Genomic DNA, 23,836 nt, shown 5'->3' on the forward strand with positions numbered 1-23,836 from the left:
GCTCAGGGATTCCTAACTCCGGGCCCAATATTCTACCTTGGATACTCCTGAGTCCACTCTATCTGATTGCTGTGCAGTATATGTTTGTATCTTGCCAGAATAATACAAAGGTAAGAGGAAATTCAGTAGCTAGCTAGAATTTATGCAGAACATAAGACTGGGCAGAGATTTTGGTATTTGGCCAGTAATTAGGGGGAAAAAATCCTCCTATAATCTGGGACTCTGTACTTTTAATTGTTATATTTCACAAATAACGAATATTAAGAATCTTTTTTTTTAGCTTCTATAAATCAGCGGAGGAAATATTTAATTCATATGGACTTAGGACCTCATCCCATTAAAAACCATGAACTTTTTTTTGATGATCTCCAGAGAGAGAAGGAAGGAGGAAAGGAGGGAAGGAAAGAAGGAAGGAGGGAGGGAAGAGGGAAGAAGGAGAGGGAGAGAGGAAAGGAGAAAGGAAGGGAGGGAGGAGGGAAAGAGAGAGGGAGAGAGGGAAGAAGGAAGAAAGAAAGGGAAGAAGGGAGGGAAGGCAAGAGGGAGGAAGGAAAGGAGGAAGAGAGGGAGAAAAAAGGGAAGAAGGAAGGAAGAAAGGGAGGGAGGGAGGAGGGAAATAGAGAGGAGGAAGGGAAGAAAGAAGGGAGGGAGAGAGGGAAGGAGGGAGGAAAGGAAGAAAGAAGGGAGGGAGAGAGGGAAGGAAGAAGGATTTATTAAGCATCTACAGTGTGAAAAGCACTGACTAGTGCTCGGGATACAAATAGAAAAGACAGTTCCTGAGTAGCTCATATTCTAATGGAGGAGATAGCACATATGGATGTTATCAGCTGCAAATCAGATGAAAAGGTCCCATGGTCCTTAGGATACAGCAGCAAAGCAGTTGGTAATAGCTCTTTAATGTCACTTCCACTGATACAATCATACCAGTTTCTGATTCTGAGCCATTTGATAGTGCCAAGGACTTAAATGACAAGAACATTATGAGTCTTCAGTAGCTGTAGCCCCTTCAGGACCAGCTGCCAGGCTACCCCTCCCCAAGATGCCCCAAGATGATGGCTAAGGGCTCTGGGTTAGAAGCCCTGATCACATTCCTGAACTTGGGTTTCTGGAGTGTCCTGGTCTGAGGCGGATATGGTGTCAAGGTGATGGTGGTGGTTTGACTTGCTTGACACACGCTATCTCCTATTTCTTCCCCAGGGGGCCCTGCTGCTTCCATTGGCCATTGCCTTCCCCAGTGAGTGGCAGTTGGTTGACAGTTGGTGAGGATAGTTGACTCCTTCCCCACAGGAGCTGCCTCCCATGAGGAAGAATGAGTTCTAATTGGCCAACTTTGCCTTCCACAACTCCACCTAGAAATTGCATTTGTGCTATCTACATCCCCATGGGCCCATTGTGCTTTGTTAACCTGAAAGTGTTATACAAATACAAGTTCTCATTTATTAAAGCCCAAGTTATAGTAAAAACAGCAACAGAATATAAGTTTCTTGAGGACAAAAACTGTTTTCTTTTTATCTTCATATCCACCACCATCTAGTCCCTTGCCAAGTAGGCACTTAATAAATGCTTGTTAGACTAGTTTGACTTTTAGAGACATTTTCTAAAGATATCCTTCTACATTTCCAATGAACAATCCCAATCATTCAACAAAATCTTTTGGATGCAAAGTTCAGTAGGATTGGGTTCCAGTTAGGGTGAATAATGAAACGCCTGAAGTAAGTATTCATGAAGTATGTATCCAAATTCACACTTTTCCAAGTTATAATGATTTAAAAGGTAGTCATTGGTTCAAGCCCAATGGAAATAAGTCATGCAAATATGAATAATGAAACCAGTGGATTTTTGTAGTCATACTAATTCTGAGCTAGCTATACTAAATATCATTGAGAAGAAAAATATGGATAAGGCCTCGAGTTACTTATAATATAGTGGTAAACCTATTGATAATTTTTCTGAAATACAAGAACAGAATTATGAAATCTATTAGGAGACAATCTGATGGAAGTGCCACTGTTATAAAGGTGTTTTTAATAGTTTGAACCTGCAATTGGGTGGGCAGCTATTTGAGTTAGTTCATCAGTACATCAGCTCGGCAGTAATGGATAGTCACTACAGATAAGTAATGACCTCAAAAAAGAAAGCAAACAGATCTCACTTTAGGAAGAAAAGGTGAAGTACTTTCAAAGACCATAGACTATTCCCTGCTACCAGATCACATTTTTTTTTGGTAATAACATTCTCCTGGGGATGTCAATATGTTTGTGAATCATGGTGCACAAAAAAAAAAAAAAAATCAGAAAACTTAAGTTCTAGTGCAAATCTTGCAACTGAATAGGACTGTGAGCTTGGACAAGTGACTCACCTTCTCTTGGCTTTAGTTGAATCATCTTTTAAGGACTTTGAGCTAAGTCTCTTCCAGCTCTAAAATGCTAAAATGCTTCCTCTGTGTCCCAAATTTAACTACTGTTTTAAAAAGTTTACAAGCTACAACCATTTTCCTTTCCACCATGTGGAAATGCTTTGTTGCTCTTGAAACTTTCACTTGTCGTTTCAGTTGTCGGGTAACTTCAGTCTGTTATATTCCCATTCATTACAAGTTACACTGGATCCATCCATCATGTTCACGGCTGCCTGAGCCTGATGGTCTCAGATAAAATGTATGAAGGAAACAGTGTCCGGTGATTCATCACTCTGTCTTGGACACATTTTAGGCTCCAGCTGCATGAAAGTTCTTTCTGACTCCACAGTAGAGAAATAATAGAGATGTAAACAATAGAGACATGACTAGACACTCGATACCTAAGCTTATGATTGCCCCATGACCTCCCTCCAACCTTCTGTCCTTCCCATCCTGTGACCTGGCTCACAGTGTCCTTCCCCTATGCCTCTTGCAGAAATTTCTGTATTTCCTTTTTCAGTATTCTCCTCTCTTTTATCAGGATTTCTTATTAACCTTCCCCTACCACACACATTCATCCATCTTCCTCCAGCTCCCCCCTTCACTAGTTGCATACTGATAGGGAGACAAACTCTTATTCTCTGAAGCTCTGCCCTGGGAGACAGGATTTCAAATTCCAGGTCTGTCCCTAACAGGCAGTCTGTCCTTGAACAAGTTGCCACTCCTTTTGTGCCTCAATTTCCCTGTTTGTCAGATGAGAATAATAGTTAACTACTGTTAATTTGCTGAGGTTTCAATGGAAGACCTTAGAAGAGTTTCAATTCACTTCCATTCTACAGATCAGAATAAGAACATTGAATTTCAGACCAGAAAAGCCAGCGTCATACCACAGCATGTCCCTTTCAGCCTGGGTGCACTATTTGGACTGGCTAGTTGATGATCTCTCTTCCACCTCTGAGATTTGAAGTCTCCAATGACCTAGGATCATCTGTCCATTTAATGTCCAAATCGCTACAGCATGAGTTACTTTACAGCAAATGAGTGTTAACTGGGGAGTGGAGGATGCCCTACCCTATCAGGAAACAGCATAACCTCTCTGCTAAGGGTTAGTCCCAATAAGGCAGAATTGTTCTCTGGCTATTTACTCCAAGAAGTGCCTATAGTTTATTTCTCTCTTCAATCTAAGGCAGCAGCAGAAAAGAATCAAAGGAGCAGAGCACAATCACAACAGTCCACCCACCCAATCCAATACCCCAGTTTTACTCAACAGACTGAATTGCAGGTCCCAAATCAATATCAGGGTGGCACTGGATTTTGGAGTCAGGGCAGTGCAACACAATGGGAAAAAAATCTCTCCCTGTGAAATCAGAGAATTTGATTCAGATCCTAACTCAGTTACTTACTTACAGGTGATCTCAATAAGGTTACCTAACTTCCTTAGCTCTCAGTTTACCAGTATATAAAATGGGGAGGTGAACTACCTGGCCCCTGAGATTCCTTCCAATTTTATATCTATGATTCTCTGTCTTGGGTTTGAATCTCAGCTAAGATAATTAATATTTCTGGGAAATGTCATAAATTCTCCAAGCGTTGGTTTCCTCATCTATAAAAAGAAGGGGCTGGATTAGGTTACCTCTAAATTTCCTCTAGACTCCAAATCTATGACCTTGTAAATGTGTTCACAGAATTGATTAAATTATGATTATGGACTGTGAATATTAAACTCAAAGCTTTTTGAGAAGAGGGTTTAGGACTTTTTTTTTTGGGGGGGGGGGGTCCTTAGCAGTGTTGATGCCCAAGATCTTGAATATATTCACAACTTAGCTAATATTTAGTGAGTTTAGGTTTGGAGTGTAATGAAAGGAGCATCCATTAATTTTAATTCAGATGTCCTCAATTAAAATACTGACTCAGCCACCTACAAGCATGAATAAGTCCCCAACAGATCACTTTTGATTCATTTCTAAAATGGGTGGGGGGAGAGAGGGGAAGGAAGGAAGGAAGGAAGGAAGGAAGGAAGGAAGGAAGGAAGGAAGGAAGGAAGGAAGGAAGGAAGGAAGGAAGGAAGGAAGGAAGGAAGGAAGGAAGGAAGGAAGGAAGGAGAAGAGGAAGAGGAAAGGAAAAGGGAAGAGCAAGGGAAGGGGAAAAGGAAAGGGAAGGGAACGGAAAAAGGAAAAGAAGAAAAGGAGAAGGAAGAATGGAAGGAGGCAGCAAGAAGGAGGAAGCTAGATGGCACAGGAGACAGAGCACCAGCCTTGGAGTGAGGAGAAGATAATTAGGAATGCTATGAGACTCAAGTGAGATAATGGAAAAATCCTAGAGCACTATATAAATGCTATTTACTGTTACTATTGTTATTGGCCTTCAGTCCCTAGGTCTCCACTCTGATGACAACACTCCCAGAGCCTTTTATAGCACCCCTACTGAGTTCAAGCAATGCATTTTATAGAGCAATAGAGATATGCTAGGATACATATGCATACATGCTTTTAAATAGAATTTGCATTGTTAACACTTGATTAATTCTAAACAATCAAAAAACAATAAACTAAGCCCAGTTGTATAACCAGTGGCCAATTTCTGAAATATACTCACACTAGAAATTTAACCATGGCCATGAGCTGGTAAAAGCTGACTCCAGCACACCCATCTTCTATTTATGTGGAGAGCATTTTGTAAATGATAATTATTATTTTTTCCACTAACTGTATCTGACCCTATTTACACTTGCATGACACTTTCATCTTCTCATCATCTCTTTCTCTCTCCTTTACCCATGTCATGGTTTCCCCTATGGCTTCTTGATGCTGATGTGATGATTCACACCTGAGTGAGTCACTCTATTCCATGAGACTAACTTTCCCATTTTGGAACTCATAACATGCTTTTACATTTTTCAAAAGCATTTTCCATTTCCAAATCAAATAAGCATTTGTTCAGTACCTATTATACACCCAGCATTGTGTTAATCACTAGGAGTACAAATGAGGGGGAAAAAATGGTCCCTCCTTTCAAGGACACAATCACATTCTCCCCAGTAGTAATCATAGCTAGCATTTATATAGCATTTAAAATTTTGCAAATCGCTTTATAAATATTATCTCATTTGAGCCTTATGAGCATAAAGGTGGGTAGCTATTAGTGTCTTCTTTATTATTATTATTTTTTTAAAGTAGGGACAATCTATAGTTTCTCCTACACTATTCCTTTTCTTTCAGTATCTTTCCCTTTCTGAGACAGTTGAATGACCACTACCTCCCAGAGTTTTGTTATCTGAGCATAGATTCTCTAACCACATGTAGTCTCTTATCTAGCCCCGTTTCATGTTTTTCAATAAGATTATCTTCTTTTTACATAGCACATCTGAAAGTGATATCTTACAGTCAAAATTTGGTAGCCCAATTGTCATTTCAGATGAAAATAGATAATTACAAAAAATACTGCAATTGTTATCCTTCTGCCAATTTCATCTATGAATGGTCTTGGGATGATAAGGCAGGGAAATGTTACATCAAACTTTCTGCAGATTTTATTTATTTTGTTTCATGAAGTGATATGGCTCATATTTCCCACCATCTTCCTTAGTACTATTTTTACATATAAGTTTGTATTCTAAAGCATACTTGCTGTTGGCTATTGTGTCTTTCCACTTGAAAAAGTCAAATATTTTCTGGCCAAGTTGGTTTCTAGGCAACCTCAGGCTCTTCACTGTAACAACTGCTTTACATCATTTCAGACCGTGCTTGAAGACTTCCAATGATGGGGAACCCACCACCTCCCAAAGCAATCCACTCCACTTTCACAAAGATGTAATTGTGAAGAATTTTTTTCAAGGCTAAATTGACTGCATTGTAACTTTTATCCATTTCTCTGGAGTCAAGAATAAATTTCATTCCATTTCCACATGACAGTACCTCAATATTTGAACACAATTATTATCCTCCCCCACCCAACACTCAGATTTTTCAACCAACAAACTCAAATTCCTACCTGCCATTCTCTGGCTCCTCTTCAGGTTAATGTCTTTGTTAATTGTCTTTCCTAGAACTGTACATAATACCTAATAACTGTCTGGCCAGACTAGGGACCTACAGAACTTTTACTATCTGAATGCTCAGACTCTTAAAACAGTCAGAGATCTTAGTTTCTTTGATTGCCCTAGCACACTAACTCATATTGAGATTGCACATTGCTAAGTCAGACCCATTTCAGGAAAATTGTTGCCTCATCATACTCCTTTCTAGCTCCTCTTCCCACCTTTGTATTCACTTTTTTGAACTTAAAACTAAGACTTTGACACTTATTCTTTACATTTTATCAGAATAAATCTGGCCTAATGTCCTACCTTGTAAATATATCTTTGGATATTTGCCTTAGCAGGCAAGGAGGGTGTTAGCTAGATTCCCAGTCTTGTGTCATCTGAAAATATGATTTTAAAAATTGAATAAGACATGTCCAAGCATCCCTGGGGCACCCATTAGAGAGCTCTTTCCAAACTGTCATTGAACCATTAATGATTTGGCTCTGGATATTCAATTAATTCCAAATTCACTTAATCATCCTATCATCAAGCTTATAAATCTCCATTCCCCACCCCTCTAAAATAGTATGAAAGATTTAATCAAATGCTTTGTTAAGATTTAGTTAACTAAATCTTCAGCATTCTCTTGATTCATGTCAAAAACTCTGTCCAAAAAGGAAGGGGGCATGACCTTTTCCTTTCCTAAAGACTTAAAAATTATTCCTTTAAATAATATGTTCTGAAATTTTCCAGGAATTAAAGACAAGATCATTGGCCTAGGGTTGCCAGGCTCCATCCCCCACCCCCTTTTTAAAAACAGGAATGGTTTTTGCCCATCTGCAGTCTCATGGTACCACTTCCATTTTCTTTTGACAAGGTTCAATGACAAGCTCGTCATTGATCTGTCAAGCTTGAGAATCAACCTTCTATGAGCTAGGCTTTTCCCCCTTCCCCCAATTCTTCCTGGTCCAAAGATCATTTTCCTTGTCAAAAAAAGCATAAGCAAAGAAAGTGTTGAATAAATCTTTCTTCTCCCCACTCTGTAAAGCTGTCTTCTTCCTTCTCTGATCATTCTCTTTCCTCCAATTTAACTAAAAATCAAAACCATTTCCATTGTTCTTAGCTTCTTTTGACAGCTTCAGCTCATCCTTAGCTTTAGCCCCATTTACACCATTCTAGCAGTGTTTTCATTGTCATTTTGCTCTCACAGAAATCTTTTTTTTTTTTTCCATTTCATCAGATGTAAATTGATTGGGGGAGTTCCCTATGTCTCTATATCCACTTCTTGAGACAACTGCCCCTTTCCACTTCATAATTATGTCTCTATGTCTCAAGATTTTTATTCTTGAGGAATTTATTGATCTTCATCCAAATGCTCTCAGCATGCTTCCCAAAACTTGCTTCCAAAACTTTCTCAATTGTATCTTCTTCTTAATCTAGACTGTCATCCATCCCTAATCTCCCTTTAACCTATCACCTTGTTTTGACTATCCTTCCAATTTCATAACCCGCAGATAAGGGATACATTCTATTAGGCCCTCACTAATAATTATAATGATAAATCATCCCCTCATGTAAAGACTTCTGCTCTCGTTCCTCATTTCTAATTTAGCCAAACTTAGTTGTGTCCAGATATGTGCTGTCATGGATTTTATTACTGCTACTTTCTTGAATTGGTACTCTTGAGATACTTTGGGGCATCTTTACTGCTATTCATAGTTATGTTTTATGGTATCCAGCTTGGTAAATATATATAAAGAGTTTTCTTCTTCCTGCCTTCTTTTCAGGTTAAAGTCTTTTTCATTAGATGTGAATGTTTCCTGCAAATACATTAGCAACTTTTGTTAGGTGAAATGAAACTGTTTTTTAAAGAGCCTGATATTCCTGTAGTCCAATTCAAGGTCCAGAAATCCAAATTCTATCCTTAGTTATCTTCTTAACCATTTCTTCATTCCCCAAATCTGTTTTTCATCTCTGGGTCATTTGCTTTCAAGGAATAATTGTAATAAAATCCCTAAAGTCTTCAATTTCTTAACCAAATTTCTATATTTTAGGTGTCCTGGGGAAATATCATTTATGCCTATATGAATCACCAAAAAAGAGTATTTTTATCCAGCTGGGCAATTCTTGGGAGGTTCCCTATCACATCTTCCATATACACCCCAAGAAGATAGGTAACTTCTCTTTTGTTATTGGGTTTGCCAAGAGCTGCCAAAAGATCATCAACCACCACGGCTTTTCTCTCCATCTTCTGATCCTTCCCAGCAGATCTTCCTCTTCTCACCACCAGTGGATAGAACTACATTAAAATTCCTTAGAAAACAAGGAATTGGTTCTTCCTCAGAATATCCTGCCTTTCAGGAGGAGGATCTGGTTTGTTTCTTAGAAATATACAATAGACCTTCTTATTCCCTTTTTTCCTCCATGTGACATTCTTTCACTTTTCAACTTTCTGACTTAGGCCAAGCATTTCCTCTACTCAGATACTTTCTCTTCTTGATTTATTGTTATCATTGTTTTTATGGTAGGATTTACATACCAAAACTCCACATGGTGATGAAGTACCCTTCACCATGCTATCCCATTTTTAAGCAGCTGACTTCCAAATCTGTTATTCAAACCTCCCTTTTTTGAGGCAGAAGGACACTTTTAACTGCCTTACAATTTCACCTGAATGATTTCCAGGCAATTCAACCTTACCATGTACCAAAACAAGTTTATTATAGTATCCCCTAAATCTCCTTCTTCTGGTCACTATCTTCTGAAAATAGCACCTAGATTTCCATATTTATCAGGATAGAGATAGAGATGGAGATGAAGGTAGATGATAGAAGTAGTAGAAAACGAGCAAAAAAAAAAAAAAAAATCTCATTCTCTAGAAGTTTGAATTGTTCTTCTGTCCACTTCAATTCTCATAGAATCCTTGAGTTGGAAAAGACCAAAGAAGTTATTGTTAGTCTTAATCAGCTCATGCAGCAGCTGCGTGAAAGGCAGTGACCTAAAATGACCACCTCAGTTTGCCAATCCATAACTTGCCGAGGAGATGAAAAGTGATTCTAGGACACTCCTCCTCTGTCAGATAAAGCTCTTACTTTAAAGCTAGCCCACATTTATTCTATATTCTCTTCCTAGTCCAAGCACTGCAAAGTATCCCAAATAGGATGCTTACACGTTGAGTAGTCTTATGATTCTCAGCCAACAGATGCAGATGAGGGCTTCCAGCGGGTAATGGATGGTGACAGCCACCTTGTGGCATTTAATGGCATTACCTCCTGCTTACCTGACCCTCCTGCATTACCTATTTTAGCTGGCAAACTTTAAAAAAAAAAAAAAAGTTGGTGAATACTTTGCCAAAACAATGTATTTTATATATTAGAGCCATCAAAAGTTTTTTACTTTGAGATTTCACTTCCCTTTTTGAAATCAAAGACATTAAGGAATTAAGAAAGCTTGGGAGATCTAATTCAACCCCATCAGTTTACAGATGAGGAAACTAAAATTCAGCCAGAGATGAACTGATTTGTTCATGGTCATATGAATACATTGTAGTCTTAAGGTTGGAATCTAGGCGTTTTAATTCGAAATCTAAGACTCTTTCCTACACACACAGACAAAATGGGTGGGTGGATGAATGGATGGATAAGACAGATAGACAGAGACAGATATATAGATTGAAAAGAGACAATCAGGAAATGGCTGATGTAGCTTAACTAGCCTAAATAATGCTAACCACAGTTGCTTGACTGTTTTCCTTATTTAACTGGACCAGCATTAGACACTAGAGTTGAAGAGGAAGGCATTTGTTTTGTTTTCTGAGGGACAAGAGAAAATAAAGTATCAATTTCTCAGCAAGCAAATATCTTGTAACATAGGCTCATCAATCATACATTTCGAGCTGGAAAAAATCTGACATCATCTAGCCCATCCCTGCATATTTACAGACAAGCCAGAGAGATTAATAATTTTCCCAAAGTTACACAGCTGGTAAATGCCCAAGGTGGGATTTGAACTCAGATCTTTCTCCAAGCTCAGTGCTTTATATTTATTGTACCATGCTGCCCCTAATAATTTATATTAGGTTAGCTTTATGTAATTCATAGTATAGTTGCCATGATGCTGTGCAGAGTTGGGATGAGAGGATGTAGTTTTGCAAATTCAATTTCTTTATGGATAACAAGGGGAGGAAAGTTGGTGGAGGACCGGATGGGGAAGCAGAAACTGGGCACAAAATCTATAGCATTTGGATAGGAAGTATCCAGTTGCAAGTATGAGTCCTTTAAACTTGGTACTGCCACTGAAATTGTGTGACCTGAGTTGTCACTTCATTTCAGAAACCAAGGAAAACGGTATAAATCACTGTAATTCCATCTCCCAAGACTCACCCCTGAACATATTTTAAGGGCTGAGGCAGCAGGCAGGGACATGGATAATTCTGACCTCTGTCATCTTCATGGTGGGGAAAAGAATGGTATACTCTAAGTGGCACTTGATGGGAAAAGGGAGACAGATACATGGATGGGAAGATCCTATTCATGCTTTGGACCACTCTTGGTCCTACAATGCCATTTCCAGAATAAAAATTTTGTTTTTGTTTTTGCTGAGGCAATTGGAGTTAAATGACTTGCCCAGGTTCACACAGCCAGGAAGTGCTAAGTGTCTAAGGCCAGATTTGAACTCAAGTTCTCCTGACTTCAGGGCTGGTGCTAAGAATTTAGATTTTGAAAGAAGTTTCCCCTTCTCCAGTTCAAATGCAGATGTCCCTGAGGTGACTCCATAGAGTACAGGGTGTGATTCAGGAGATTCACTCTGTGGACTAACTCCTCTGGTCCCTAGAGCTCCGTGCTACTTCCATTGCTGCTCAAATCTTCAGAGCTACAGATAGTTAAGGCTTTAGGAGGTAAGCAAAAGTGACCAAAAGAAATTAGGGAAGATACCCCTGTCCCCATCACAACGTATCTTCCAGAATGAGATACAAGTCCCCTGGGACAGTATTATTTACCCACATTGAGGCGACCTTAACCTTGAACACCAGTGACAAACAGCCAGTGGTGCTGGTCCACTTATATATGCTTCCCCAAAACAAATGAAAGACTCGGCTTTACAGGAGTTCTTGAGAAATGCAGTTACAGAGTTGTGTCCATTTTTAGAACCAATATATGGGAAACCATCCAAAGCAGTCATGCCATTTCCTCTAAGATGAAGCGAACAAACATTGGGAGTACCAGCAAGAGGCACCAGAATATCATTTCCTAAGCAATGGTTGGGACTATAAGCCTATGGGCTTCAATCCAGGAGTAATGCTAAGTTTTACTGAAATCGAACTCCCCTAATGTTCAATAGCATTAAAGCTACTGTGCTCATAAATACACATTTATTTCATTAGAAATGCATAATTACAGTTCAATAGCATTTTCTCCTAGAAAAGTAGTTTAAGCAACAATTCCATCAAAATTGTTAGTAGTCTTTTTTTTTTTTCAAATACCTATTTTCATTACACTGAACAGAAAAACACTTAGCCAAAGGCCTTGGATACTTACACTCATTTTTTTTCCAATTTTTTTTCTTTTTGTTATAAACACCATAGCAAATTAAAAAAAGCCATTTAAACAATGAAAAATATTTTAGTTCTTGATTTTTCTATATGTAGTAAAGTATCTGCTCCGTGCTTGCATCCATCTTTCTCTAGACTCCCAACAGTATATAACTCAGAAGAATGGGAAGTGCTGCTGGTGGGGGATGTTAATTTATTTTTGAACTTTTGATTTCGCAGGAGAATTTTTTTTGTCCTTGGAGGAGGATTTCACTGTCTGTAAGTGCACTCTAACAGAATATATATATATGTGTGTGTATATATATATTGACCTCCCATGCATTAAACCATGAGGACAACATGGTTTCAGAACAATGATCATGTACAGGGGTTCGACAACCAGAAAGGCTGGTGATCATTTCCCCCTTAGGTCTCTAGATGGAAGCCACAGCCAATCGGCACAGCCAGGACAACTGGATCCACAGCATCTGGTTCCTCATTTCTGGCTCACTGGATCTGGATGGCACCGTGTTCAATCTGCATTTCTGGCTGGATGGTGGACTGAAGGGCATCCGTGCTCTAGAACAAATTTTTAGAAAGGACATCTATCAGGAAAGAACCACAAAAGTAACGAAAGAAATAGAACTAAATCACCCTCAGGCCCCCTTGTCCCCAATACAATAAGAACTCAAAGGGCTTAGGGACTGCAGCTTGTACAACTACTTTTATTTGTTAGGGTCTCTGACATTCTATTTATTTAGTTCTCTCTCTCTTTTTGCACTATGTTTTCATGCAAAGTTAACATGCAAAGTTAAGTACCTGCTATGAGCCAGGCATTGTACTAAGCAGTTTGTAAACATCTCAGTTGATTCTCAGAACACCTCTACAAGGTAGGTGCTTTCATGAATCCCATTTTACAAAGAAATTGAAGCAAACAAGAGAAGTTGCAGTGGGGCACAAAAGAAACAGAAAGAGATTATACACATATTCTACATTATACAATTTCCTTTGGAGATAAGACCTAAAATTGACAATGATGGTGTCATGCATTAACAGAATGCTTGGGTAAGACACTGATCCTCTGTCTGCCTCAGCTTCCTCAATTGTAAAAAAAAAAGGTAGAATAATAATACTTACCTCTCAGGGCTGTTACAAATGAGATAATATTTGTAAAATACTTAGCACACTGCCTGGTAAACAGCAAGAATTAAGTAAATGCTTATTCTTTTCCATCTTTCCTGATCCTGTCCCATATAGATGACATAATCCATTTTGTCAATTCTTTTCTTAAAAATAGTTCCTGTCCATTTCCATCCAATATTCTTATTTACCTGACAAATACATTTAGACTTTTTAAATCAATATATGGTAACTATAGTAACACAAATACAACTTTAAAAAACTTAAGCCTGTGGAGTGCCTTGGTAAGGGACTCCAAGGATAAAGAGAAATTCTTGAAATACACATAATGATTTTCAAGAAATGAAACAGGTTTCTTGAATGAAAATAAGAATAATAGCTAACATTTAGATGGAACTTTAAGATTTGTGAAGCATTTTGTACAGATATTATCTCATTTGAAGGACAGAGGACTATAGACTCAATGCCAGTAGAGACCCAATTCAATTTCCTCAATTTATAGATTGGGGAGGAGAGTAAGAGAGAAGGGGGCAGGAGAGAGAGAGAGAGAGAGAGAGAGAGAGAGAGAGAGAGAGAGAGAGAGAGAGAGAGAAAGAAAGAGCCCCTGTCCTCCAGGAATCTACATTCTTAGGCACAGCCAGAGTGAGAGGAGCCTACTTCCCCAACACTACCGAAGGAATGCTGAACATGATGCTCTTAATAGTGACAGGGAAGAGAGGGCACACATGCCAAAGGAGCCTGAAATCTACAGGGAAACCAGGGTGCTGCAGTGAGGGGCAAAGGGTGGGGGGAGAAACCTCCTGCTCTAAGTGACGTGGACATAGGAGAGAGGTCAGGAAGAGGCTGGAGTCAAGGACACACTGTCCCAAACAAGACCACCGATAATGCTGCCACTGCTATCGTTAAAAGTAACATGTTTTATCATTGTCATAATAGGTGATGTTTATGTCGTACTAAAAGGTTTGTGGTGAAATACATAATAATGTTACCTCTTTTCATCCCTATAAGGAAGCAGGTACTATTTATTATCCCTGACATGACTTGTTGAGGTCACACAGCTTGGAAGTGCCTGAGGCAAGACTGGAACTCAGGTCTTGTGTGTCTGTGGTCTACCCTCCCTACCTCATTCCTAAGCTTTAAAACTAGAAGGATGATCACAGCTTGTTTTTAAAAATAAAATCACCTGAGATGCATAGAAAAAAAGGGATCTGTGCAAGGTTAGTCATCCATGGAAGGTAGGCTAGGAACAAGCAGAATTTGAACTGATGTCAAAGCCCTTTCCCCAGCAGACAGTCTAAAAGGGTATATTTCCCATGCTCATGTGTGAGATGGGAGCGGGGACTAGTCAAATTATAATGACCCTCAGAAGATAAGTAGGAATTTTCAGGCACCCACAGCACCAGGTCTGAACATTTCTAACTAAAATAAGTTTAAAATTTCAAAATAACATAGGCTTCTTCTGACATGTTAAAAAAAAATCCTCAAAAGAAAATTTGGAATAAGAAACATTTAAAGAAGTTAAGTAAAACAAATTCAACATCTGTTTTTGAGGATGTCTGCGCTCCTCCTTGAGTGTGAGAAAAATATGCCCCCGATAACTATGATGGGCCAATGGAATTGAAGATGGCTGGCCTCCCAATGACTTCACAAGTATCAGTTTCATTTCATTTTTGTAAACAAAATAACCAAGTCATCATGCAGACTTTGGATGGGGCTATCCTATTAAGAGTACAAACTATCAAAATAAATAACTGTTTGAATGTAGAAGGGACTGTGTGAACCCTTGTGTTCCTGGGTGTAAAAATTATATGGTAAAAATACAAAAAGAAAATATTTTTTCCTACTGAAATTGCAAACTTAGCTTTCTGATCTACTTAGTGAATTGCACTGAATTAACAAAGACTATGCAAACCCAATGGCCATGTGAAATCATACCAAACACAGATTCTTTTAATGTATCTTAACAAAAGGAATACTTTAATGCATAATGTCTTAAGGCTGCAATAAATGTCAAAGTCTGGAGTAAGGAAGACCCAAGTTCAAATCATCCCAGACATATGCTAGCATGGCCGCCTTAAGAGAACCCACCTCTCAGGACTGTTGTGAGAATTAAATGAAGGAAAACTTGTAAAATGCTTTATAAACTTGAAAACACCATAAAAATCATCGTCACCATAATCATCATCATCACCATCACCATCATTGTCAATTTTAGGTCTTATCTTCAAAGGAAATTGTATAATGTAGAATATAAGTATATAATCTCTTCCTGTTTCTTTTGTGCCCCACTGCAACTTCTCTTGTTTGCTTCAATTTCTTTGTAAAATAGGATTCATGAAAGCACCTACCTTGTAGAGGTGTTCTGAGAATCAACTGAGATGTTTACAAACTGCTTAGTACAATGCCTGGCTCATAGCAGGTACTTAATAAATTCTTATTCCACTTTCATTCCTTTCCTTTCCCCTGATGTACCTCTTATGCTGTAATAGATGCACACTAAATATTTGTTGTTGGTTGAGAAAAGTATTCTAGATGTTTCAAATGAGAGCATTTTACACTCTCAATGACTAAATTAAGGCAAAGAGGATGTGCAGCTTCCTAAAAGTAAATAGAGGGAAGCTAAATGGTGCAGTATAAAGACTGTCAGACAGGAGTCATGAAGATTCATCTTCCTAAGTTCAAATCTAGTCTATATATATATATATATATTACTAGCTGTGTGATCCTGGGTAAGTCACTTAACCCCATTTGCCTCAGTTTCCTCATCTATAAAATGAGCTGGAGAAGGAAATGGCAAGCCACTCCAGTATCTCTGCCAAGAAAACCACAAATGTAGTCATAAGACAGACACAACTAAAAAATGACTAAAAAGGTAAAAAAACTTTAAAATATTTATAGGAAATGTCTTCCAAATTCTGATTACCAACAAATGATATTGATAATTACTAATTAAATACTTGCTATTTATTTATCAATTGCTAAATAATTATAAAAATAGTGACTGATACTACTAAAGAGGCTATTATTAATGCCTATTCTCTTCAAATAACAACTGAGCACTGGAAAGGAAAAGCAGCTTGAAAAAATAATAAATGTGCTGGTTCTGGAATGGGGGGGAATCTGTGTTCAAATCCCACTACTCTTCCTTATCTATGTGACTCTGAACAAATCGTTTCCCGTTTTTTCCATCTGTAAATGAAGGAGGTGGTTTAAAAGATCTCTAAGATTCCTTCCAAGCTCTAAAGCCTATGAAATTCTATGAACATTTGTATTCAGTCCTCTATAGTCAGACATATGAATTTAATATTAAATCCTAATATGTAGTAATTAAATATAAGATTTAGAGTCAAGAGTGACTTCTGAGTCACCCTCACCCATCTCCCTAATTAAAAAGACTATTGAGTTTCAAACTTTTGTCTAAATACAAGATTGACAGAAAAAGAGCTGAGCATATTCAGGAAATTAGCAAAGTCAAAAGATCAGAAGAATCTAGATGGCAGAGATAATGGGAAGACACACTAAGTGCACTGTCTTCTGTCAATCATAATAATACTCTGGAAAGCAATTTGGAATTATGCAAAAAAAATTCCACTGGTAGGTATATATATCTCCCCAAGGAAGTCAATGATAAGAAGAAATTTCCTATATATGCCAAAATATGAAGAACAACCCTTTTTGTAGTAGCAAAGAACTGGATGATAAATTAGATATCCTTCAATTAGGGAATGGCTAAACAAGTGTGTTGTACAGGATGGGAAGGGATTATTTAACTAAGAAATGATAAATTCATATAACACGAAAGGACTTGATATAAAATGGACCAAGAAATGATGATAACAATGTATATAAGAAAGAAAAACTATAAAACAATCAAAAGTGAATGTTGCAAAATTAAAAAGAATAAAGATAGCCCCAAAAAAGAGATAAAAGAAGATGCTCCATCCACTCTCTCTGGCAATGGGAGAGGTATATAAGTGCAGAACACCATAAATTTTAAGACTTCTTTGAAGTACTGATTGAAATTGCTGGGGGAGGCAGAGGGGGGGCTCCCCCCCTTTTCCTCTTTTTCTTTTTTAAAAAATATCATTTGGGGGCAGTTAGGTGGCACAGTAGATAGAGCACCAGCCCTGAAGTCAGGAGGACCTGAGTTCAAATCTGCTCTCAGACACTTTATGCTTCCTAGCTATGTGACCTTAGGCAAGTCACTTAATCCCAATTGCCTCAGCAAAAAAATTAAATTAAATTAAAATTTTAAAAAATATCATTTGTTATATTTGCTCTGTGGGAAAGAACAGTAAGAAAAGAAATTCTAGTGATGTAAAAGAGCAAACAAAAATATTAAAGTATATTTTTTAAATGTGTATATATACACACACAAATACATACATGTATATATATGTATATACACACATATATGTATATATCAAATATATATATACACATATATATAAATATAAATATAAATAAAATCATATATCATTTGATATATATCAAAATTAAGATCCTGGATCACAGAATGTAAAACTGGAAGGATCCTAAAAGATCAGTTGTCAGGCTCTTCAATTTATAGCTGTAGAAAAATGACTTAGATAGACAAGGCACCTGGCTTGGTGTCCCACAGAAACCTTTGAACTCAGGCCTCCTTCTCTCAGTCTAGTGGTTTCTCTATTACATCAATCTACCTCTTCTACTTGGGGGAGAAGGGAGATACTTTATAAGGACTCTTCTTTTTCATATATAGATTCCTCTCCTTAACTTTGTATCAAAGAAAAACATTTTCAGCTTCATGATGTTTTTTGGGTTTTTTTCACCATTTAGTTTATTCCTCTACCATGTTTCACATTCCTTTCCAGTTTATCTTGAGTGTGGTATAAATCTTTGCGGTTAACCACACTATTAAAACTTAACACAATGCAAAGTGTCACAAGTGTCTTTAGCTATTGTTGCCAGTCATGTGGGGAACAGATGCATGTGCTTAGAAATGGGATAAATTACCCACTCTGTAGCATATGAGATAAGTAGAGATTAAAACAAACAAACAAAACACACCCAAACCCCGCTGATATCCAAAGATTCTCTTAAATTCACCACTAATATGGGGGGAAGGAAGTGTTTTTTCAGAGTTAAAGGCAAAATGAGAGTTGGCATTGAAATGAATGCTTCACTAAGACCAGGCCCATGTTTTGCTGAATATACAAGAAGTTACTAAACAAATTGTGTGTACTTAATTATTATCTAATACTCTATAAAATATTCATGAATTTGGTGGAACATTTAAAAATAAATTTCTTAAACTTTAAAACACCACAAAAATTACAAATGAATATATTGTTAAAGTGGCCTAGAACAAATGTCAATAAATGTTATTTTAAATCCTCAACAATTAAAGATAGAATTTTATTTTTTGTCAATAACGTGATCCTGAATAAGTCACTTCATGTGTGTCAAGAAGCAAACAAGTAAACAGCTTGATCTATGCTCTGGTGGCTCCCATATCCAAAAAAATCAGAAAAAAAGCAGAGAGAAATATTAAATCTATAGAAAAGATGAGCAGACAAAGGGAGGTATCTGAGTTAACTAGAACAAGGAAACACACAATCCTGAAAAGAGTTCTGGGTTTTCTATCTAGGCACTACTACTTACTACTTTTGTGATTGTATCCCCGGTTCTGTTTCCTAATCTTTGACATGAAAGGGTTGGACTAGAAGATTTTTATGGTCCATTTTGGCTCCAAAAATTCTATGATTGGATCATATATCAAGCTGAGGTAGTGCCATCAACGGCAGGAGCTAGGATTGTGGGTAGCAGTGAAGGAAGGAAAGGAAGAGGGATAAAGGGATGGAGAGAGGGAGGAAAGAAGGGAAGGAAGAAGAAGGAATTAAGTGCTTAGTATCTGACAGGTACTATCAGAGCCAGGAACATGCTTAAGTTAGTTTGGGGGTGGACAGGGAATTAAGACTGAAGTCAACAACTCATCTGATCATGCAAAAGTACTTGTGAACTGAAGATCAGCCTTAAACAGCAAACGATAGGAAGCAGGTGGATAAAGAGAAGCTACAGCATACACAAGAACTGAGGTCAGGATTAACAAAGAATCACACTAGCAAGGAAAAGAAAAAGTAGAAAACAAAGTACACAATGAAAAGGAAGAGTAAACAGCAGGGGAGAATAATGAAGCAAAAACAGATTTGAAGACTTGGCACCAAGGATAATTTGAGTCTGGGAAAACTTTTTATTTTATCCAGAAAGCTTCTATTATACTTTAAATTTTTTTTGGGGGGTGGGGGTGGGGGTGGGGAGAGATGGGGATGAGGAGTGGGAAAATGAAACTGGGTCTCCCTGTCTTAGCGAGGCTGGAAGTAGAGCAGTCACTCGGGCTCAGTATCAGAGCTGAATGTCATTTAAGCTCTGACCAGCTCCACTTCTGACGCTGGCCAGTTGGGCTGTCTTCCAGGGGCTGACCCTATTGATGATATAGAATTGAGTGTGAACAGCCCGGGGCTCTAGTCCTGCAGTCACTCAGAAGTCTTGCACTTAGGTGATTCGGTAGCCTCAGCTTCCCTCCCCACCGATCTCTAGCTGGAATTAGAAGTGAGTACCAACATGCCCGGCTTTTTACATGTTTTTGAATAAAAAAGGGAGTTGAAATTAAGACTTGGATAGTTTAGGGGCTGTAACTGGAAGTATAGATAAGTAGGCGTCTAGTTAGAGCAAAAACGTGGGAAAAGAAATAGCAAAATACTGTTAGATTTGATGGGAATACAGGATACTGTCACAAATAAACTTGCACAAAATCATTAAACAGTCTCTTCCAAGCTGTAATTCTATTATGTTATAAATCATAAGGCAAAAATTAATCAATGTCTAAAATGCCTACCTATCTGCACATAGGCTGGACCTATTACCCAGAGGTGCTGAAGGTCATGGATATGGGTAAAATGTTTCAATTTTCTAAAAATGGCAAAAAAGAGTCAGGGAAGTCAAAGACTGCTGAGGGAGTTTGCCACTGATCCTCAGAAAAATCCTAGGACAGGACAGGCAAATGGGGATTAAAGTGATAAATGGCCTTTGAGGTCTCTTCCAATTCTAGGAAGAACGATCGATGACTCTATGATTAAATGGATAATTTGTGAACACTTGGGGAATCGGTGATTACTAGGAGTCATACCAAACTAACCTCATTTCCTTTTCTTTGCAAGTTTTCCAGATGACTACATTAGACAAATGCTATCGAGACATACATCTGGAATTCAGCAAGGTATCTAATGAAGATTCTCCCATGATATTCCCTGCGGGCAATGTGGAGAAGTGCAGGCTTATGGTACAGATAATTGGATGGAGTAGACTCACAATGCTCAAATCAAGATAATGAGTGAATGAACAAAAACATATTTATTAAGCACTTACTATGTGACAGGCACTGTACTAAGCAATGGAAATACAAATACAAAAGGCAATAGTCCCTACCCTCAAGGAGCGTACATTCTAGGAGGGGAAGACCACACATACAAGAAAGGGACAGTGAATGGAGCCACAGAACAATCATAGGATTGACAGAAGCTTTGTAGGCATGTTAATGTGGGTTTATTTTATTACCAGAGTGAGAGGTAGAAAGGGGATAGATATGGGGAAGGCAGCACTTGCATGGCCACAGCATGAAAGAAAAGCAGAGGGGTCTGGGTCGGGCTAGAGATGGTGATGTGCTACCAATCAGAAGCCCGGCCCCCAGGGCGGAAGCTGACATGCTGGGCTGGAGGTGAAGGCTGAAGCGCAGGACCATGGTGGGAAGATGGCCGGTGAGCAGCAGCGAGGGGGTCTGAGTCGGGATAGAGATGGTGAGGTCTCACCAACCAGAAACCCAAGGACCCGTGACAGGAGCTGAAGCACTGGGCTGAAGGTGAAGACTGGAGCATAACTGATCCTCAGAAAAATTCTAGAATGAATTATTAAATGGATAATCTGTGAGCACTCACTCAGGGAAGCAGGCATGAGTTCACTAACTCATGCCAGATTAACCTTATTTGATTTTATAACTAGGTGAGTGTATTAGGCTAATGCACCGAGACATAGGTCTGGATGTCTGCAAGGTGGCCTCTTCAGGCAAGATGGGGAAATGCGGAACGGAGGGTGAGATGTCAGCCGGGATGGCCATCTCAGCGGACTGGTAAACATGTATTAAGTATTCATTCTACCTCAGGCACTGGGCTAGGCACAGGAGAGAGGGGGCCCACAAAGCAGGAGGAAGATCAGCCTGCCCTCAAGGAGCTCCCTGTCTGCCGGGTGAAGACAAATAAGAAAACGAGATACTGTGTGTGTGTGTGTGTGGGGGGGGGGGGGGGGGGGGGTGGTATGTGAGACCAGAGGCTAGTTTAGGGAGAATCCCCTGGGCAGCTGAATGAGGATGGAATGTCTGTTAGAATCCAGGGGAGCAGAATTGTGGGCCCATAACATGCAAAAAAGTGAACAGATAACAGAGATGTTGTGAAGATCAAAACACCATGCTTTGGCAATGTCATGCAGGCAGGCAGAAGAAATGCAAGTGAGGAGCTGAGAATGACATAGGGTTGTGACATGGTGGAGCACCAGAGAGGGATAGGAAAGTAGGACAGAAAGAGGAACTGAAAGAATTGGGTGGGGAGGGAATGCGGAGAAATAATTATGTCAGTTTTGACACGCTGAGTTTGATACATCTACAGAATATACAATCTGAGATGTCTAAACAATATCATCGACCCTGTTCTGTTCAACTTTTTTTTCAATGACTTGGACTAATGATATAAACTATTTATCAAATTTGTGAATCACATGAAAGGGATAGTTGCCACATTAGATGATATTTCATCCTTACTAACTGGATTAGATGAAATGGTCATCCATCACCGTCAAGTCCCACACACATTTAAAAACATCAACTATTTCACCAATCAAGGGTGGAAGTAAGGTTATATAGAAGTCCTGAGAAAATGAACTGGGCTTTTAGTTCATCACACGCTCAATCATTCCAAAGTGACATGACAGACTAAGAAAGCCAAGTTGATCTTTGGCCATATCAGCAGAAGCAAAGCATCCAGACAAAGGGAAGCAATTGTTTTGTTTCAGTCAAATCAACAACAATTTCCTCCACATTATATTAGCCTTTGTACTGGTGAGACCATCTTGAAATATAATGTTCCCTTCTGGAGGCCATGTTTTTACACCAATTAGAACATTTGTTGAGAAAGTTGTATGGGATGATACTGACAAAATAATGTCAGAGTGAATACCATGCGAAAGAACTGAGAATATTCAGCCTGAAGAAGTAAACACCTGGTGAATGGGGTAATAGTTACTGTCTTCAAATATTAGAAGTGCTGTCATGCACAAGAAAAGCTAAGGTTTATCTTGGGTGGCTTAAGTGAGTTGAACTTGGGCCAGTGATAAAAGCTCATCAATCTAAGGAAAAACTCAACGACAATTAAAAGTCTCTCCCAGATGAAATGGATCTGCTCAAGAGACGGTGAGTTTACTGTCTCTAAAGATATCCAAGCTGAAGCTGGCTGAGGACTTGTTGGAAATGTCATAGAAAGAACTCATGCATAGGATGAAGTGGGCTAGATGAGCTCTCGGGTAACGTTATCTCCAAACTGAAAATTCTATTTATTTGGGTCATGAGGGCAACAAGAAGGTAATTTCCCACCACCTGTACAGTTTGACTGTTAAGAGCAAAGAAAGGATGGTCAAGTTGAGGGTGCAATCCCAGCAAAAGAGGCCTCACCAAGGTCTCAATTGAGGCAAGAAAAACACCAAAGTCAATGACATGAGGACTTAGCTAGCATTAGAAGATGGAATAAAATTTTCATCAAGGGGAGACTAAAGGGAGAAAGAATCTGAGACCCAAGGTCAAAAGATGTGAAATAAGGATGAGGAGACAGAATATCCTGGACTGGACTAGCGAGGACTAGTTGGAGAGGAAGACACAAGAGAGTGGAACCATGTGAATCACATGTGACAGGTAGACTGGAGGCTGGCTGGGAATTGCAGGAAAGGGGGTGGGGTGGGGGTGGGCAGGCTCCTTGGAGCCAGCAGGGGCTGACAATGTTAAGGACTCAAACTAAAACAAAAGTCTTAATGTGATAGATTTGGTGTGATTTGCCTTTTGATTTTTGCAAAATCAGAATTTGGCTAAAAACAGAGGACTTGCAGATTTCATTATTAATTCTCTGGAAACCCATCAACCCTACATGATACACCACCCCCACCCCCCATCTCCTTTATAATGTACCCATTCCAATAGGGGAGAAGACATACTTGATTCGTGGCTGAGTGGTCAGTCACTGGGGCCAGTTGGACATACTGGACCTGGATATCACTTCCCTGGAGAGGTGACCCATCGACTCCTGCAGTGGCCGGATCAGCAGAGGCTAATGCTATCAACTGGGCACCTTGTAATACCTGCAAAAACAACCCAGAGAATAAATTGTAAATAAATATACAAGCAATACCTGCAGGTAGAACCGAGATACGAAAGGGAAGACTATTAATGATATTAAATAATAAAATATTTAGGCAAAAAGATTTCATTTTAATTCCAAATAAACATCTAGAGTCCAGTTATATTTTACTTAATGGTAGCTCAATAGAACTGAACACTCTTCAGTCATTAGGTATAGCACAAAACCTCTAAAGAAATGGTCCTATCTTTGCGATTATTCTTCTCCTCCTTGGTAGCATGCCAACCACATTGCTCTCATCAGCTTCACTTGTCATTAACTGT

General features: G+C 38.8%; 1 protein-coding gene across 5 annotated transcripts in view; it reads right to left on the reverse strand.

The window, feature by feature from the left end:
• Nucleotides 1-11,767: 11,767 nt before the first annotated feature.
• The window catches only part of BANP (BTG3 associated nuclear protein), a 244,254-nt gene continuing 232,185 nt past the window's right edge, over nucleotides 11,768-23,836 (reverse strand). For all 5 annotated transcript variants that reach the window (XM_051974821.1, XM_051974822.1, XM_051974824.1 and 2 more), the window contains 2 exons: nucleotides 23,371-23,514; nucleotides 11,768-12,522 (listed from right to left, as the gene is read on the reverse strand). In XM_051974821.1, the coding sequence (XP_051830781.1) occupies nucleotides 12,451-12,522; nucleotides 23,371-23,514 (216 nt within the window). In that variant the 3' untranslated portion in view covers nucleotides 11,768-12,450. The remainder of the gene's footprint in view (nucleotides 12,523-23,370; nucleotides 23,515-23,836) is intronic.

Source organism: Antechinus flavipes, chromosome 2, assembly GCF_016432865.1.
Source record: "Antechinus flavipes isolate AdamAnt ecotype Samford, QLD, Australia chromosome 2, AdamAnt_v2, whole genome shotgun sequence".
Classification (NCBI taxonomy): domain Eukaryota; kingdom Metazoa; phylum Chordata; class Mammalia; order Dasyuromorphia; family Dasyuridae; genus Antechinus; species Antechinus flavipes.